The 18800-nt window shown below is 37.2% G+C and overlaps 1 protein-coding gene across 4 annotated transcripts in view; it reads left to right on the forward strand.

The window, feature by feature from the left end:
- The window catches only part of LOC127986618 (ankyrin repeat and KH domain-containing protein 1), a 52749-nt gene that overhangs the window by 14562 nt on the left and 19387 nt on the right, over window positions 1-18800 (forward strand). The window contains exons 2-6 of one of the 4 annotated variants that reach the window (XM_052588926.1): window positions 4012-4165; window positions 15252-15408; window positions 15688-15835; window positions 16586-16733; window positions 16881-17114. In XM_052588926.1, the coding sequence (XP_052444886.1) occupies window positions 4012-4165; window positions 15252-15408; window positions 15688-15835; window positions 16586-16733; window positions 16881-17114 (841 nt within the window). Of the gene's footprint in view, window positions 1-4011; window positions 4166-15251; window positions 15409-15672; window positions 15836-16585; window positions 16734-16880; window positions 17115-18800 lie in introns of all 4 variants that reach the window. The other 3 variants (XM_052588925.1, XM_052588927.1, XM_052588928.1) reach the window with 3 other exon arrangements.

An 18800-nucleotide genomic window follows, 5' to 3' on the forward strand; every position in this document is an offset into this window, starting at 1 on the left:
CGTGCGGCTCATGCGCACTCAACACGTGCGAGCGGCTGTGAGTGACGGTGACGATATATAAAAGCATCATCATTCATTCACAATGTACAAATTAAGCTTTTAATGTGATTTAAACTTTAAAGTACATTAAAATAGAAACAACATAAAAGTTCTTCAACATTAAATGCAATAGAAATGTAGTTACTAATCATTTCATCAGATAACTGTTTTATATCGTGCGCTTTGCAGGGCTGCGGGACACAGTGACAGGACAGGTAGTCTATTCATTCCTACAACTTGTTAATTCATTCCTACGAATTATTAATGTGGCAATTGTCCATGTTTCATTAATTTTGTTCCCTAAATAACCCATGATTTAAGTGAAATAAGGGAACAAATTAATAAATCGAACGAATTCTTAATTCATGAAATCTTTAATTTCCCTTCCCATGTTTACCACAGTAAGAGATGCGAAAACAGTTATTAAAAGCGAAAGATAATAAAATAAACCTGGGAAATTAGAGGGTTAGACTATGAAGATTTAGGAAAAGAAACAATGCCTAAATATACTGAATTTGTGGAAATTCGTGACCAACCGGCAAACCAGAACAAAGCCGCGAAAATGAAGACTATGGGGTCCAAAAGCATGGTCGCGATCTAACATTTTCCAGTTAACCTATTATTCCTCTAATAAACAAAGCTTTTATACCACACTTGTCATAATCAGATCTTATCATTTCTAAATAAATAATTGCTGGATTCAAAACAGCGATTAATAGGCGCTGTGACCGACACATTCCTGGAGCATTCAGTTTAAATAGACCGTAGTATACCAGTCCACTCTGCTGTTATGCCAAGGACATTTTTGCTCATATGAAGAGGATCATCTTTTCCGTCTATATGCGAATGCGTGTTAAGTACAAGCCTAGTTTACATTATAAATAATAGTTTAACATTCAAATACATTGCGAATATGGAAACATTTCGATTTGTGCCGAATGAGACATGAGCAATAACCTCCAAATAAATCTAGCCAAAGCCGCGCTCGCTCATCCTCGTGTGCACGCATGCACTGTCACGATCTAATGCGCTGTATGCCGGATTTTTAAAATCTGACATTTTCTAGGACAGAATCCAGCAGGATCAAATTAATGTGAGCAACTGTGTTTTGGTGCAGCAGCTCCGATGTAGTTCACTTAATGTGCAGCGCAGTCACACGCGCTCCACATTTCGGATAATTTTATACAATAATGTCAGTTGAAAACATTGCAATTGTGCTTTAAAATACAACAACGAGCACCACAAAACCATTTAAAGAGGCGCATTCAGCGTTCTCCGTGCGGGATTGGAAACTGTCGACAAAGTAAAATGACCTCAAAAGTATGGCGCGCTCTCTTCATTTTATCAAATGATCATAATCGCATCTATTCATTTTATAATCCTGCTACTAGCATTTTATTCAGACTAAAACCTCTTTAATTCAAGTGAGAAAGCGTTGTGTGTGTGTGTGTGTGTGGCTTTTGCACATCCTGTCATACCGCTGACTGCGTGCCTGCAATAGAGGCATTTTGCAGTATTATGGTTAACGATTAATCGATTAATTGATCGTTAATTTAAACGACGATCGATCATGGAAATAATCGAAATTTGACATCCCTAGTATAAATGTATTTTTATAAAAGACCACACATTTTTAGACTCTGCTGTAAAGGTTCACAGTTTATTTACTATTGTAACATACAATGTCATAATGACATTTTGATCTGAACAAAATATTATATGTTAAACATTTGAAATGGAGTAGAAAAGTGCGGGATGAATACACAACTGGGTTGCCTGATATAAAGAGAAATAATCCCCAAAACAGAGCTTCCCACTTGCGCAATACGGAAATATCTGCTAAAGCACTATTCGGACGGGACTAGTTTTCTAAACTACGTTTGAGTTTCTATTCTTACCACCTGACGTCTGTGATTTCCATGTACCAATTTGGACGGGACTAGTATCTCCGTGTTTATTACAGAGGTGGGAGGGTTTGATTTGTGCATCTGGGCGTCACCGTGCATTGCATTCATTCAGAATGATTGCCTTAGTATTATTACACAATAAATACTAAATGGCCAGTATAGTAAAACCATGTTAATGTGTGGTTCCCTTAGTTTAACTTGTTTTCCTTTTTTTATTTTTTATTTTTTTTTATTAAATGTAACAGAGTACATAAATGAACGTGTGTAATCTTACCTGATGCTGATATTACAATAACCGGTATTAACAGTTTACACGATCTTGCTCTTGAGTTTATTATTTGTATTATTTTTTTATTATTTATTTGCCGCTAAGCAAATATATCAAACATCCGTGTGGTAAGAGCATCTACGGTAATTCACGTTGGCCAAAACACACAAGGAAATGCGGTGTGAAATAAAATATCACTGGCAATCACAGACATTCGCATTTGGACGGCATTAGTTTTCTCAGAGGATCACTGAGTTTGCTGAAAAACGGTAGGTAATTTGCTCTGGAATTATCACAGAGGTTGTGTGAGAGAAACACAGACGTGGCAGATTCGGACGGGTTTAAAATCACCAAGTACGTCTGTGCAACGCAGATTTCTCTAACGACCCCCTGTAAAACTAGTCCCGTCCGAATAGGGCTAAAGTGTGCTACTTTGTCAGCCTAGCAACCATGTGTACGCACTCTCTCTCCACTGTAGATAAACACACTTGCTTTCTGAAACCACCGCTTAGCTTGCTGTTTGGCGATCTCCACTTTAATACTCCATTCTCAGACAAGTGTAATTCATCAGGTGTTCATTTAAGAGAGAGAGAGAGAGAGAGAGAGAGAGAGAGGCTGTGAATTTATGAATTACCACTGTTTTGCTGCATTTCTCTATTAACAGTGAAGCTGTGGCTTTAATTCCTTTAGAAACAATGTTAGCATCTCCCTGTCAAGAAAGTGCGGCCGCTACATGATCTGTGTGTACGTGAAATAAAGTATAGGCAGTGCATTAGTTTAGATTTTTTTTTTTATAGTAGTGTGTGTTAATTTGTTCAATGATAACCTACCAACAATGTAAGTGATTTTTAAAAAATATATTAGAATAAGTACATATGTATTAGGACGAACACGTCACTATTTATGGGCTTAAAAACAAGATCCAAATGTAAACATGAAACATTTGCCATTACCTATCAATATAAGTGGAAGTCAAGTGGACCATTGACATTTTTAATTGATATTGTAGATAGTGTCAATGGTCCACTTGAGTGATAGGTGGCAGTAATGCACTTACAAGTCTGCGAAAATTGATATTGCATCATATAGTGTCGAACCATCCGATTTACATCTCTAAGAGACATGCATTTTGACTTTTGCACGTGTGTGTCATTTCAGGCACAAATAGACGTAGTGCACATGACGCATAGCACATATGGCACGTTTACTTTAACACGTCTACCTTAGACAGATTGAGAAAGTTTTAAAACATTTCTGGCATATTGTCCATATTGCACAAATGATATGGAATATGTTGACTTAGTCATGTCTATTTAGTACTTTTTAATTCAAACTTCCTTTCCAAATAATTTCTCAGCACATGTGATTATGGCAGTTAATCAGCTTTTAATGCATGTGATGTTCGTTCATTTGGAAGTCTTGATAAGTTACTGAAGTTTGTGTTTCTTTGCTAGAAAAAATGCTTTATGCCAGTGAGTGTGTGACTACTTTGTATCCACTGGTCATTGCAGTATCATTGTGAGGCTCTTGTGTCGTTCCAGCACTTCCCGATGTATGGTATTGTCATGCTGTGCCGTCCCTGTGTTAACTGGAGCAAAACATATACATAAGTCAGCCCATAGTCTGCAGATTCTAACAGACAGAAGTATTGCCAATATGTTCAAGAAACTCATTCTGTCTTCAGACTAATTGAAGTTAAATTTAATGTATAGAGAAATGTGAAAGACCACTTCTTTTGCTCTTTTCCTTGTTTAGTAAATATGAGCACAGTCACTTACATTGTATCTTTCCATGCAGGTGGAATCGTTCATACTAGACCAGGAGGATCTGGATAACCCCGTACTAAAGACAGCTTCAGAGCTGCTCCTATCCAGCGCAGCAGACGGAGCCGACCTCAGAACAGTAGACCCAGAAACACAGGCCCGGCTCGAGGCATTACTAGAAGCAGCAGGTACATCCTCCGGCCGACCCTGAAGTGATCGCATTAAGCCTAATGATTTATCCCGTGTCTCTGCATGCATGTGCTCACAACGATTGTTTGTTTATTCACCATCTCCACAGTGCTGAGCATGAGTCGCGCTTTTAGTTTCTTCAGAGCAAAGATCCTCTGATTTGCTTTTTGATGGAATTTGTTGCCACAAAATTCCCACAGAATCGTAAATATTCATAAATAATAAGGGCTGCAAAAACTATAAGATTATAATCAATAAAAGTAATCAATGAAGAATGTCATAACGGTGTACAGAGAACATTTCTATAAAAAAATGCATTAGATTTTTTATTACTTTGTATTGTAACCTTTTATACACTGCCATGATCAATGATCAATGCTGCATTTATTTCTTGAAGAAACATAATTTAAATTCGCAATTTAAAATAGCTGTTTTCTACTTTAAAGTGTAATTTATTACTGTGATAACAAAGCTGAAATTTTCATTAATGTTAATTTTGTATGAAAACTGAATTTTTTTTTTGTTAAGACAATCCACATACTCCACATTTATCAGTTTAAACCACATTAAACCATTATACAGTAAAATGTGATTTTGAAGTTTTTGTTGATTAAAACTAGTCTAAAATGCTAAGATATTTAATCGACTACAACTTGACTAAACAAAAACAGGGCAAGGTTGACTAAATGGGATAAAAATTAAATTTGACACAGGACTAAGACAATTAAAAAATGACTTTCAAAGTTAAAATTTTCAGCCATTATTCCAGTGAAGTGTCACATGATCCTTCAGAACCCTTCTGATATGCTGATAAGTGGCTTTACTGACAAGATGCACATGAAAATTTAATATTTTTGTAAATCCATATTGTGTATATGTTTGTGTATATATATGTGTATATGTATATGTGTGTATAAAATATTATAATGATTTCAATTTGCAGATTGTTTAAAAGAGCAGTGGGTAAGATGGAGATTCAGTTTATTGAGGAAATAATTGATTTTCATAATATTTGCGAGTTGTAGCCCTAACAAAAAAAAGCAGTTCATTTTAAAAGCTATATAGCAAAGTGTTAATGTGTTTCTCTTATGTGTGATATTTATTATGAAGTGAAACAAAGTGTTGCATCTGGGTCTCTCTGGGCTAAAGAGTTGACAGTTACAGTGTATATATAGATCTACTACTGATTGAGCAGTGCAGGCAGTTTGAGTTCACATGCAGAAGTATCTGTATTCTGAGAGTAAGTGCTTAATATAGCCCTGCAAATCCGTAAAACCTGTTTATTTATACATGCTTTACATCCTGTAGCATTTCCAGTCCTTATGGTCCAGAGTGAGCTTGCACTGGATGTGAGTGCTCCGATGTTAATAATCTACAGCACTGCGTAAAGGGTCTTGGGAAACCTTGGGGGTTTGTCTGCAGAGCATTTCATAATGTTTTATAAACTGGGAAACTGGTGGCTGATGGTACTTGGCACCAAGTTTTGCCATTTTCTGTTGACCTAGTCTGCGTTATGCCATTGTGTGTGCTTGTTTGGGTGAGCCCCAGCATGTTTCCAACCTGCCTTGCCCCATGAGCGGATAGTTATCTCGCAGAGGAACCAAAGCGGAGATTAGTGGCAACAATGAATTTCCATACAGCAGCACCAGCCTCACTCATGACTCAGCACTGGCCTTTAGTACACTTGTGTACTGTCTCTATGTGTGTCTTCATTTGTGACTGTGAGCATCTCTGTTGCTTTCTCTATCTGTGCAGAGCTTGTGGACGTATGTCTTTTGTCTTTGCTTGGTCGTTTGTGTCTGTATGCTTGTCTTTATTTCACTTGATTGTGCACTCATTATGCTGTTCATAAGTTACCTACTGTTTACACACGCTTGGACGTGTTTTCATTCCACCTGCACTGCACTATTGTGACTGAACACCTTCATGCTACCACAAGCATTATCTGTTTTGCGTCATTCTGTCATTGGAAAGCAAATACTGCTCTTCCTGGTTGAATAGGAATCTGAATATTGCTACTGTAGTTACCTAAAGGTCATTTGCTTTAAGATTGAGGGATTGCCTGTGCTCAAATTCTGCAGATTTTGTGAACATCCAAGGTGGAATTGAAAACGCAGGCCTGCATTTCAAATTTGAGGTTTGGGAATGGTGCATAGCACACAAACATTTTTAAGACATAAACTGCCCTTGTTTATCACCAGGTATATGGTGAAAATCGCTTTTGAAACTGTAAGTAGGTATTTAATAGCCCAAATTGGCTTTTGGCTATTGAAAACCATAACCGTAACCATCTGAAATTAACAGCAGTAACTGAACAGTAAGTAGCCTACATTCAATACAAACATAGATGGTACAGACATCAGCATTTAGCTTTTGTTTTTGAATTGGGTTGAAACTACAGAGAATTGGCCTTAAATAAAAGATTAACTGTAACCATTTGAAATTAAAGGCAATAACTGCATAGTTCTACAGTCCAAACAACACAATCAACACGCATTCAATAAGATGTTTCTTAATCAGCATTCAGTATTTTTACTGGTTTTAAATAATAAAGAAAAATTTTTTACCAGTGAGACTAAATAAAAGTATGCTATATAAATACATTTTTCAAAATGTTAAAATCAAATAATGTTGGTGCGAATAAAACAGATCCAAAGTGTTTCATTCATCCAATAAAATAGCTTAAGTGCACAGGAAAGGCTCTTATTTATGGGCCAGTACACCATGGCTGTTCGCTTCCTATCTGTGCCTCAGACATTAAACTCTACATTTCCAGTACTGATCAGCTGCCTGTGTCCTGCGCACAGATTTCGAAATACTTTTCCACACAAATGGCATAGTGAACGATTACAATATAGTCTGTGCACGCGAGTGCACTTTCGGGAAAATCGGCCGATTGCCGATCGCATATTTTAAGCAAAAAAAAAGTCTGGTTCCAATTTATCGCCGGTCAACCGGTGCATCCCTAATAAAAGCCTACTCTTATTTACGCGAACACTGGACTGAGCTCTCTTTCTCACATTCTTACACATTCTGATGAACAAATACACAATTATATAAAAATCCCATAAATACAATTGGTTACGTCTTAAGTGAACGTAAAGAGCTGCGAAATAAAACAAGGGTGTATTGGATCTGTGCAATCAAAAAACAAAAAATTACTTACTGATCTTGACCTGAATTACTTTTGTGTATGCAATTTATTTTGGAAATGTGTTCCAATATAATTTATCCTTATTTGGGTTATAGGCCTTTTCTGTTTTGATACTCACATGTGTTCGGAGTTTCGGCAGCCTAACAATGAATATAGTGTTGTGGGCGTTGTAATTTGATTTGATAAAATAAAACTTATAAAAGTTATAATACAAGAATTAAATTTACATTATAAATTTTATAAGAACAGAGGGCAAATATTATCAAATATAAAAAAAATTAAAATAATAATAAAAAATAATTAAAATAATAAAAAATGATCAGTAGAGGCCTGCATTCCCGCGGCTGTCCCGTGGGACCCGACCACATATTTTGCACTGCGGGTTTAAATTTCCAACTAAAACATGGTAGTGGGCGGTAACTCTGGGGTAATTTCAGTGGGAGCGGTCGGTCATTCAATATCACATTCCCGACGTCCTTTCAGAACAGCATATCTTCGCTTTACTCAATCTTAATCTTATCGACCACCCGGTATAGGATACAGCCTGCCCTGCACTCAGGACCGTTATGCACGCGCTGCACTCATGGACTAGGCTTGGGTGGTATCCAAATTTTGATACCGCCAAACCTCCTCCCTATTTTACCTCGGTATACGGCATTACCGTGAATAATAAAAATAAATATGATGTAAGGCTGAGACAGCATCACCAAACTGTTGGCTAGTGCCTAAACCATTCAGAAACTGAATACCAAACACTAATACTGAAACAATAACAAAATGACATGCACAACAATATTAACAACTTTTATTAGCAACAAATAGCAATAGTCAAACATAATTAAATTAACATAAACATACAGAACAGTTTTTGCGCAGAGATGCGCACACAAATCAATAAAATCATTTGGGGTTTGCACAGATATTATTATTATAATATTCGTTCGGCTCTAATTATTCGATAAATAAAAATGATATTCGAATTTCGACATATTTTTGCTTGCCACAAAGAAAAGAAAAAAGGGGAAAAAGTCCACAATAAAACCTAATTCATTCACTTTCTGTGATTCTCCACGGCATATTTGAAGATGTATGAAAGCAAAAAAATAATTAATGAATGAATAAGAACTGCGGTCTTCTACAGTACTTCAAATATGCCGTGGAGAATCACAGAAAGTGACCGCATTCAAGAACATTGTTCCGGCGTCTCTCAAGCAACGAATAAACACCGCTAACTTGGAGAATGCAGTGAAAACTCCTCTTCTCGCATCTGCCCTAGACCCTCGGCCCAAAGATCTCAGGTTTCTCAATGAAAACATGAGAGAAGAAAAAAAAAATACTTTTTGGAACATTATCGGAACATTTTCCTTGAAGGTGACGAGTGGTGCGTCATCAAGGATGAAGAGGATGCAATGCCCACTCGTCGGAAAAGATCTTCTTCAGTTCTCCAGCGATGATTACAGAGAGTCCAGCCGAGACGAGTGGGAACAGTTCTTGCTGGAGCCATGTATTCCACCAGACGAGGATCCCATTCAGTGGTGAAACGAAAACACGAACACGAAGCGCTTCACAAAACTTATTCGCTTAGCACACCGTTATTTGTGAGTTCCGCCAACGTCTGTGCCGTCAGAGCGCGTTTTCTCCGCGGCCGGCCTTATTTTTAACAGACTAAGGAGCCGACTTTCCCCCGATCATGTTTACATGCCCGTGTTTCTTAACAAGAACATGTAAAACAATAGAAAAAAAAGCAAAAAAGATTTGCAGACAGTTTCAAAGTTAAGTGTAAGCTACATTCTGTACAATGGCATAATTGCTGCAGGCTGCTTTACGTTTTCTCTTTGTTCATTTTTTTTTTTTTTTTTGTTTTTTTGCTTTTAATCTGTAGGCTACTTTTATTTGTTAGCGTTGTTAAAGTTTTTCAGCTACAAAACACGATGTGTAATGTTCAAGCTTATTGTGTGTAAGCTTGTTCCAAAATGACAGAAACAATAAATGGTGCTGAAAAATAACGTCTGTCTCATTAAACTTAATTGAAATAAACGAATATAACCGACAACTTTACCTGCGGTGCTGAAAACCTGCTTCGATGGTGTGCTTGTGGCACAGACGGCGGGTACTTTCGTGCCACTCGCGACATCAGGGGAAAACACCAGTCAGCATTTTCCCATGAATGAAGTGGGTCCTCTTCTCCTTGACTAACTGGCTCTAAACAGTAGGCTGTTATTTCAGCTCCGATTCGGTCCTCTACGTTGCCGATGCCGACAGGACCTGCCATTGCATCGGCTTTTTTTTTTTTTTTTTTGCAGCATATTCCCAGAGTCATCTTTTTTCGTGAGGGCACAATTTGCAAATAGTCTCGTCCTTATTTACCACCTCTCCCTTCTCGTTCGGTCGAAACCCGAAATACTGGCAAACTGCAGAATTTATGGTCTATTTTTTTTTGGGACCAGGTCACTCGGTGCGCAACTCGCATCTTTTCCCCTCTTCTCTCTTTCTCCTCGTCTCGTTGTCACGCGATGACAACCACGCATACACATTTTTAGGCATTAAATAAATTGTTTAATAATTAATCCTTGTCTCCTATATAAGTGCATTGTTTTTTTTGTTTGTTTTTTTTTTACGGTATGACGGTATTGGAACTGATACCGTTGCTATTTTTAGATCCCGCGGTATACCATATTACCGTATTACCGCCCAAGCCTAGCATGGACCAGTTTTTTCTGTCATGCATTGTATTTGAGGGGTCTGTGCGTGCAGCATGTGCATAACGGTCCTCAGGGCAGACTGTAGCGGTGGTAAATATACGGCCCTCAAAAAGAATGGCAAAGTGTGGATGTGCTGTCCTTGAAGGATGTTCAACTGTGTTGACCGCAAAATGTTACGTATTTTGACAATACGAATAAAAATAAAAAAAGCTTCCAGTTTTGTTAAAAAAAAAGACATTTTCCCCCCTACGGTGTTGGCAGCAAAATGTTACATTTTGTATCTTGACAAGGCAAATAAAATAATATATACAATTTTTGTGCAGACTACATTTTTATTTTCTCAGTGGAAATGTAAATGTGAAATTCTGGAAATGCAATCTAAATTTAGCGGGATGGTCGGGTCAGGAAGAAAATTATTCTAAGCAGGTGAACAAAGAGTGTATATATATCGGGAACGGGTGGGTGCGGATATAACCCCAGCGGGAGCTGGCGGGAGCGGGACTTAAAAAACAATCCCGTGCAGACCTCTATCGCCCAGACCTAATACAATATTTCCAAGCTTTGGGGTCTGTTTGAAAAATTGTCTAAAATAGAGTATGGAACAATACTGTTGGGAATTTAACAATTTTAATTAATTTCATTAAACTTTAAATAATGCAACATTCCTTTAATGGAAAAGTTGAAATTTTCAGCATCCATTTCACCAGTCTTTAGTGTCATGTTCCTTCAGAAATCATTCTTATATGCTTAAGAAATACTACTCAATGTAAAAAAATTAGGCTAGTTGTGCTGCTTTTTTGCAGAATCAAGTTCATTTGACATCTGTTGTAAAAATATGTACAAATGTCTTCATCTCTTTTGATATGAGTTCACTTAGTTATGAATTTAAGAAATCTTAATTTCTTTAAAAAATAATAATAATCTGACCCCAAAAGGTTTTGAGTTGTGTTTGTATCATGAGGTATTTGCCATTAGCCTGCCCTAGTTTATATAAACTTGCTGGTCTCCTCCTGTTTTCTCCCAGTTCTCCCACACACACACACACACACACACACACACACACACATACACACACACACACACACAGGCTCTTGATATAAGACCTCACACTTACTCACACAGACACTTTTATGCAATATTTCGTGCTCTTACAGGCACATGTGAGCCTACTTATCCCACCCAAGTCAAATTTTATTGGGAATTGAAAAAATTCCCAGTTATTTTTCTAACTAATCATAGTTATTAATCATGTTTTGTGCATGTTTCCATCATTTAGCATTTTGGACTCCTGTAGCTTTTATGCCTGGGGTACATCAATTTTGTCGATTAGCATGGATTATAAAAATAGGCTACTTATTATGAAAAAGCCAGAGATACCTTGAACACAGAAAAAAATATATATTGTTGTGTCCTGTGTTTACTGTCGTATACCTTTGGATATTTAAATAAATATCCAGATTGTGAACAGATTCAGTCACCCACGCAATCTTGTTCATAAATTACAAGATTCAGCTATACTGGAATGAAATTTTTTTAGTTCGGATATAAACTTTAAGAGGCAGGGCATACACTTTGATGTCAAATGAAATAAATGATACCAAGTTTAACTAAAGTAAAAATCAGCAAACAATGTGGAACCAATTAAATAAGAAATTGTTTAAAAAAACTTCCAAAATCATCCTTAAATTAAACAGTAGGTCTTTCAACATCCAAAATATTGCCAAACATGTGCTTTCGCATTTTGTTTCGAAACTATCATCCGCCAGTGTTTTGTCTGTCTCGTACCACTCTTATTGTCAGTCAGCTCGACTCAGTCCTCACTGGATAAACTAAATCTGATATGTGATGCGACTGTCATTCGGCACGCTACAGTGAGAATCCATGTTCATTTTTGTAGCATCTGTTCCTTTACTGAACTAAATTATTACCGTATTTTCTACACTATAAGGTGCACTTAAAAGCCTTTAATTTTCTCAAAAAATGACAGTGCGCCTTATATTCCGGAGCGCCTTATATATGGATCAAGGCGCTCTGTCAAAATGTTGACATTCCCTTTAGCACAGCTCCATCTAGTGGATGCATAACGCAAAGCCAGTCAAACGTTTGACTGCAGTATCTTCTATTCTATGCGCCTTGTAATCCGGTGGGCCCTATATATGAAAACACTTCTAAAATAGGCCATTCATTGAAGGTGGACCTTATAATCCGGTGCGCCTTTATAGTGCGGAAAATACGGTACTATAAAAAAAATCAAAATGACGGTGGGGGTCAGTGCAGTGTCACCGTCAGCACAATCTAATCGCAGCAGGCCTATTATCCACATGTAAAGTAAACAAATAAATGGCTTTAATTTCAGATAAAGCATCAAAGTGAGTCAGTGAGGTTCAGCATCTACAACGTATTCTACAAATGCATTTACATATTTATGTGCTTAATTAAAAATACCCTGCAATTGTACTTTTGGATACTAAACTGGTATACCTATAGTCTGCTAAATTCAGAACAACTACTTTAGTGCTCAATGCATTTTTAATTATGCGTAAGTAGTGCTGAAGTCTAACTAAAGATATAGTGAAGTATGTGAGTATGTGAAGTATTTGATTGTGATAGTTGAACTATTGCAAGTATACTTCAAGTACACTTTAAATATCTTGCATTTAAAGACTGATATTATACAGAGATCCTACACTTTAAATATCTTGCATTTAAAGACTGATATTATACACGGATCCTACAATCTTTATTAACAGAGATATTAACATTTTAGGCATGCTATTAAGAAATGTGCATTGCGGAATAACGAAATACTCCAATTGAAGTTCAGTTATAATTTTATATCAGTAAGTGAACATTATCGAACATTAGATAATTTTTTCCACTAATTGTTCCTGTAGTTTTACCGTTTAATCAATGGTGAACAGTGGTGGACATTTGTGTTTATTGAAGTGTTTTTTCTGGTTTCCACATCAGTGGCATATGTTCTGATATCTGTAGCTTTAACAGAATTCTGCGCTGAATTTGAATGCTTCTCACAAGATTTAACACATGTTGATTCTGTGGCGAATTCGACTGCTTTCTTCAAACTGTATAGCAGTGTTGCATGATCAAGATCAGCCCATGGCTGTGGCTCGAGCAGATAAACGGTCTGTACTAGCCCAAACTAGTTGCATGGAATCGTTTCAATTTGTTGGTTTATCTAATGTAGCTCTAGTACAGTGGTCAACAACCTTTTCGAGCATAAGATCACATCCAAAGTCCAAATGTAAACCAAGATCTACCACTTGCAAAAAAAAAAAAAAAAAAAAAAAGCCATAATGCAAGTTCTACACATTCTTGTTGCCTGTTAGTCACTAGCAAATTATTTAACTATACAAATAGTATATGGCTATACAAACTGCCAACTATAATGCAACATTTTCAACAGTAATATAACATTGAGTATTTCCACAGGCTTATTACTCGTATATAAACACAATAATCAGTCAATTACAGGCCTAAGCCAATAATGTACTGTTTCACTTTCCCTTTTAAAACCTATTTCAAACACTTCAAAATGGAAATACTCAGGTTAGTGCAACTAGCATACAAAATATTGACAACATTCATCCTTCAATTCTTAAAAAATATTTTCACACAAATTACAGACCTACATTCATTAGAAATTAATGTTATCAAATGTAAAACAGCATCGCATATTTTACTGTATAAATTAAAGATTGTTCATTATTAAAGTAAAAAAGTTTTTTAATCAGGAGCAGTGAGTGATTTCTTTTGTTGTTGCTGTTCGATTAATATAAAGAATGCACTGATACAGTGGCCTACGTTCAGCTGGCTATATCTGCTGTAGGATACTTACCAAAACAGGCATTTTGACATGATTTTTGTGTGAATTTGTCCATTTAAACACAATACTTCAGAGAGTTTATATTTGCGCGCGTGCCGAGGTGCGGGTTTGCACGGCTGGATGAGCGCATGCACAAATCTTCACACTGCATGCGAACTCGTGTCCTCTGGCTCTTAAATGTTTAAACTGACAAAGCCTAAATGAGTTTAGTTTAAACCCCGATATCAGCACCCAGGTGATGACAGAATAAATTACTGCTCATATACAGCATTCGCATTTGAACAAGAGTGAATGTTTGTCCAGGGTTTTTTTACTTATGTTTTTGTAATGTCTGGGAAGCTAGAATGCGCATGCATCAACAGAAACATTTATTAGCTGAACCCTTTTTTTTTTTACATGCCATTTATAGCAAGCCATATTACAGATGATATTACAGATGCTTTGTCAGATTTAAGTTGAAGTGCGTGCCGAACCGTGTGTGATGAACCAAACGGTTTGGTTTTTTTCAGCGAACCGTGCCACCTCTATGTGGCTAAATCAGTTGTATGGTCTGGTTTTCAGTCTAAAACAGTTGCGTCAAGTATAAAGTCTCGTCTGTTTTGGGAGGTGCACGTGCGGTCAGTGGAGGTTCGCGCTGCGGTGCCAGGTGAAAGTATAAAGAAAGTGGTTATTTTACAGACATTATATGTAAACTATAGGCTATTTGATTTGACAGATATACCCCTCTCCCTCCCCTACACACAATTTACTACACACAATAGGCTCAAACATGGTGCACTTTAAATTATTAAATAATAATGAATAAAACAAAACAAAACGTAAAACTCGATTTAAAATGCTTCTAAGATCGACTTGTCGACCGCGATCGATGGGTTGGTGACTCCGGCTCTAGTACATCAGTCATGATGAGTACACAAGGCTGTTAATTAAATTTTTGGAACTGAGAAACGACCTTTCTGTGACTGAATGCACATTGTGATGATGTCACGGGATGTGTCAAAGTCCACATTCTGCAGGAAATTTGCGGCAGTTATGAAAATGTGCAAATATTTGAGAAAAAAAAAACTGAGTTTGCGATAAATTCAGCGATCGCAAAATCCTGGAGGGACTGCCTAGTAGCAATTTGATAACCATCCTTTTTTTCTTTCATTGGTCACCATCAGCATCATTTCTTTGAGCATTTACAGTGTGTTATGCCATTCTTAAACTCCCTCGGAGCTTTAAAATTTAAAGATAAAACATTACTAAATTGCATGGTGTGAAATGGCTAACTAGCCGTTGTATTTCCTGTGTGTGTGTGTGAGCGTGTTGGGCCTGTACTAACCATGGATGCGTTTGTTCTTGCTGGATGGCGTGTGGTGCTGGTGTTGGGCTGGATGCTACAGGCATTGGTAAACTCTCCACTGCCGATGGCAAAGCCTTTGCAGATCCAGAGGTGTTACGGCGATTGACGTCGTCGGTGAGTTGCGCGCTGGACGAGGCCGCCGCCGCCCTCACACGCATGAGGGCCGAAAACACACTCAACGCCAGCCAGGCCGACAAGTAGGCATCTTTTCTCTCACACACGATTTCTCATCCTGTGTCCACACATTATGATGCAACATTCATGTTCAACCAGCAAGGATTACTTCATTAAGGCTAAAAAGCTAAGCAATGTTAAGTATGTGTTTTAATGATCACTGAATGTTTAAAGCACACTTGATATTTTAGACACAAGCAGCTGTGTAAGTCTTCCTGCTCCTGCACGAGCCTTCAGTTCGAGTAGTTAGCTTAGCTTCGCCTGCACAGTCGCAGTAATTGTAGTAGTCTGGTTATTTTTAGCCGTAGCCTGGCTGAGGCCTGCTCGGACGGCGACGTGAATGCAGTGCGGAAGCTGCTAGACGAGGGACGCAGCGTCAACGAACACACAGAGGAGGGCGAGAGCCTGCTGTGTCTGGCCTGCTCAGCTGGATACTATGAGCTCGCACAGGTACTGTGTACAGTCAAACACTTCCAATCCTGAAACTGATGACTGAAACAACAACTCACATGTATAAATAATAAATAAAAATAAATGAAATAATTTAAATTAAATAGAGATGTAAAGGTTGTGTGTAATTTCTGCACCTGAAGTGGCACTGAACTGAATTAAGAAAATATAGCTGTTTTTAGCTATTCATATAACAAATATGAATTTGATTGCCTGTTACCATTGCCAAATATGCTTCATTATCTCCTAGCTCGTATCTGCTAAATCTGATTTAGAAATATTAAAATATTACAAACATTAAAATTTATTAAAATGAAAAACGTTTTTCTATAAAGCTGCTTTGAAAATGTATATTGTTAAAAGTGCTATACTAAAATGTTTACTTAACTAGCATTATCAAGGCCAGTATCCTTAAAGTTGATACCTTAAAGGTAAGGTTTGGTTTATAAATTAATTATTTCTAATATGTATGTGTGTTTATGTATATGCAGTAAGTTTTGTTTAAGTAAGGTCATGCATATTAAAAAACTTGTTTGTTCATTTGTGTAGGGATCTAGCTGCTTGGTGCATTATCTGTATTCGAAGGATCTTTATTTCTAGACCAATTCTTCCATTTTTGATTGCTTATGGTGCTGCTAGTGGTGAAGAAATTACATGCTTTACCTTTTAATTTTCATTTTTAGTGTAAGTATGCACTGTGGTTGTTTGCGGAAAAAAAACATCTGTTGATATGAGTTTGACTGGTTTTAGGTCTTGCTTGCCATGCATGCTAACGTGGAGGACCGAGGGATCAAAGGAGACATCACGCCACTTATGGCTGCTGCAAGCGGTGGTTACGTCGACATCGTCAAACTGCTTCTAGTGCATGGAGCCGATGTCAACGCACAGTCCTCGACGGGTACTACTATTTTTTTAAATAAATAAAATGAAAACAACAGTATGAAACGGAGCTGTACATAAATGGACCGAAAAGAGTAAAGTACAATTTCACCCTTTTGCTTGCACACACCAACTTGTTCATCCATTGTCTTCCCCTTTCTTTCAGGTAACACAGCCTTAACATATGCGTGTGCTGGAGGCTTCCTTGATGTAGTAAAGGTGTTATTGAAGGAGGGTGCTAACATTGAAGATCACAACGAGAACGGTCACACTCCGCTCATGGAGGCTGCCAGTGCAGGCCACGTAGAGGTCTCTCGTGTGCTTCTGGAGTACGGCGCTGGAATCAACACACACTCCAATGAGTTTAAGGAGAGCGCACTCACACTTGCTTGCTATAAAGGTGCGTCCCATTTGTATCATACAGTGTGTTTACATACACAAGATGGTAATCAGAATATGGTATTATTTAATTGATTTATCAAAGTACAATGCTGCCAAAACCAGACTAAGGAAACTTTTTTTTTTTTAGTTTTTGGATATTGAATATAATTGTAGCCATATGGCTGTATTAATTCGAATTTTGGGTCTTATATGAAGCTTTTTACACAAATTCAACTATAATTGAACATTCATGTATATCTGCACATTGAAAGTGTGAAAATGGCTATATTAAATACAGACAGAAGAGAATTGTACCAAATTGCATTGTAATAGCTAGTATTTCCAGCATGCATGTTGTAGTTTAGCTGTTTACATGTACATAACTGTTTGAATGTTAGGGGGCAGTATATTTTTTTTTTCTGTAAGGACATTTTTATTCAGCAAGGATTATTTAAATTCATGGAAGTTTAAAGCGTTAGTTCACCCAAAAATGAAAATTTTGTCATTCAATTATTCACCCTCATGTCTTTCCAAACCTGTGCACAAAGAAAACAAAATTAACAAAATTATTTAAAAATAATAACATAACTTATTCAGCAATTCTTCTCCCAGAGTTACCGTCTTCCGCCATTTTGGAGAGTACCCCAGAACGTAATCGATATAATCAAGATTGTTTACATTCAGAAGACCGTGTGTGCATGCTGAACTTAAGCTAAGGTGAACGGGAGGTGTCATGTTCGTTTCACTTATTTTTATTGTGGCCACGGCATAACTCATGGGAATGTGATATGTCATGGCCACTAGATATTAATTTTGTGGTAGTGTCATTAACTTGTGGGAACGTGATGTTGTGCCATGAAATCTCGACTGTATTGTTTACGATTATGATCGCTGAATAACTGAATATCCCAGTTGCATAGTTTAAATTGTGAATTTCATGCACTAAAAAATTTACAGTGTACTTTCTGTACTTGTTTGGCACTACTTCAGTTACACACAGGCCTACATGTGTTCATGTAGAAAAGCAGTAAGTGATCACTTGGTCTAGATTTTTTTTTAACTGCTTAAATTAGTTGTTAAATCTAAATTGTTGTTTGTTTTAATTAGCAAAAGAAAATCATGTTTTTTTTATTTAAATACAAATGCAATATATATCGAATATCGTAAAAGATTTGTCTGAGAATTTTTTCATATATCGCCCAGTCCTTGTGTGTGTGTATACAAGTATATATGTATTTTTGTGTTTTATATATGTAGGGCTGGGTACCGAACTTCGATGCCTTTATGGTATCGAACGAAAAACTTCGATACTATGAGTATCGAAAAATTATTTATCTTTCGGTTCCAAAAGCCAAGCGGCCGTTTTTCTTTTCTTTTTCTTTTTTTTGGGCCAAGCAGCTGTGTCTGTGTGAGCTTGTAGCATGCGTGCATGTAAGGACCCAAATTCGCCGTGATTGGCTGTCCACCACCACGTGACGTGACGAGACAGGGAGGATTTCGGAAAAAAACTCTGTCACACAACACAACTGTAGTTGTTTTTTCTCAAAATGTTTCCGGCTACACTTTATTAAAGTCATGCCGAATCAGCAATGTGCAACATATGCAATAATAGTATTGCAACCAAAGCCAGTGTTAATGATGCTTTTGTTTGGATGAGTGTTTTGCCCTCGCTCCCTGTTTAGTTTGGTCTACTCTATTGCGTATC

Source organism: Carassius gibelio, chromosome B21 (genome assembly GCF_023724105.1).
Source record: "Carassius gibelio isolate Cgi1373 ecotype wild population from Czech Republic chromosome B21, carGib1.2-hapl.c, whole genome shotgun sequence".
Taxonomy (NCBI): domain Eukaryota; kingdom Metazoa; phylum Chordata; class Actinopteri; order Cypriniformes; family Cyprinidae; genus Carassius; species Carassius gibelio.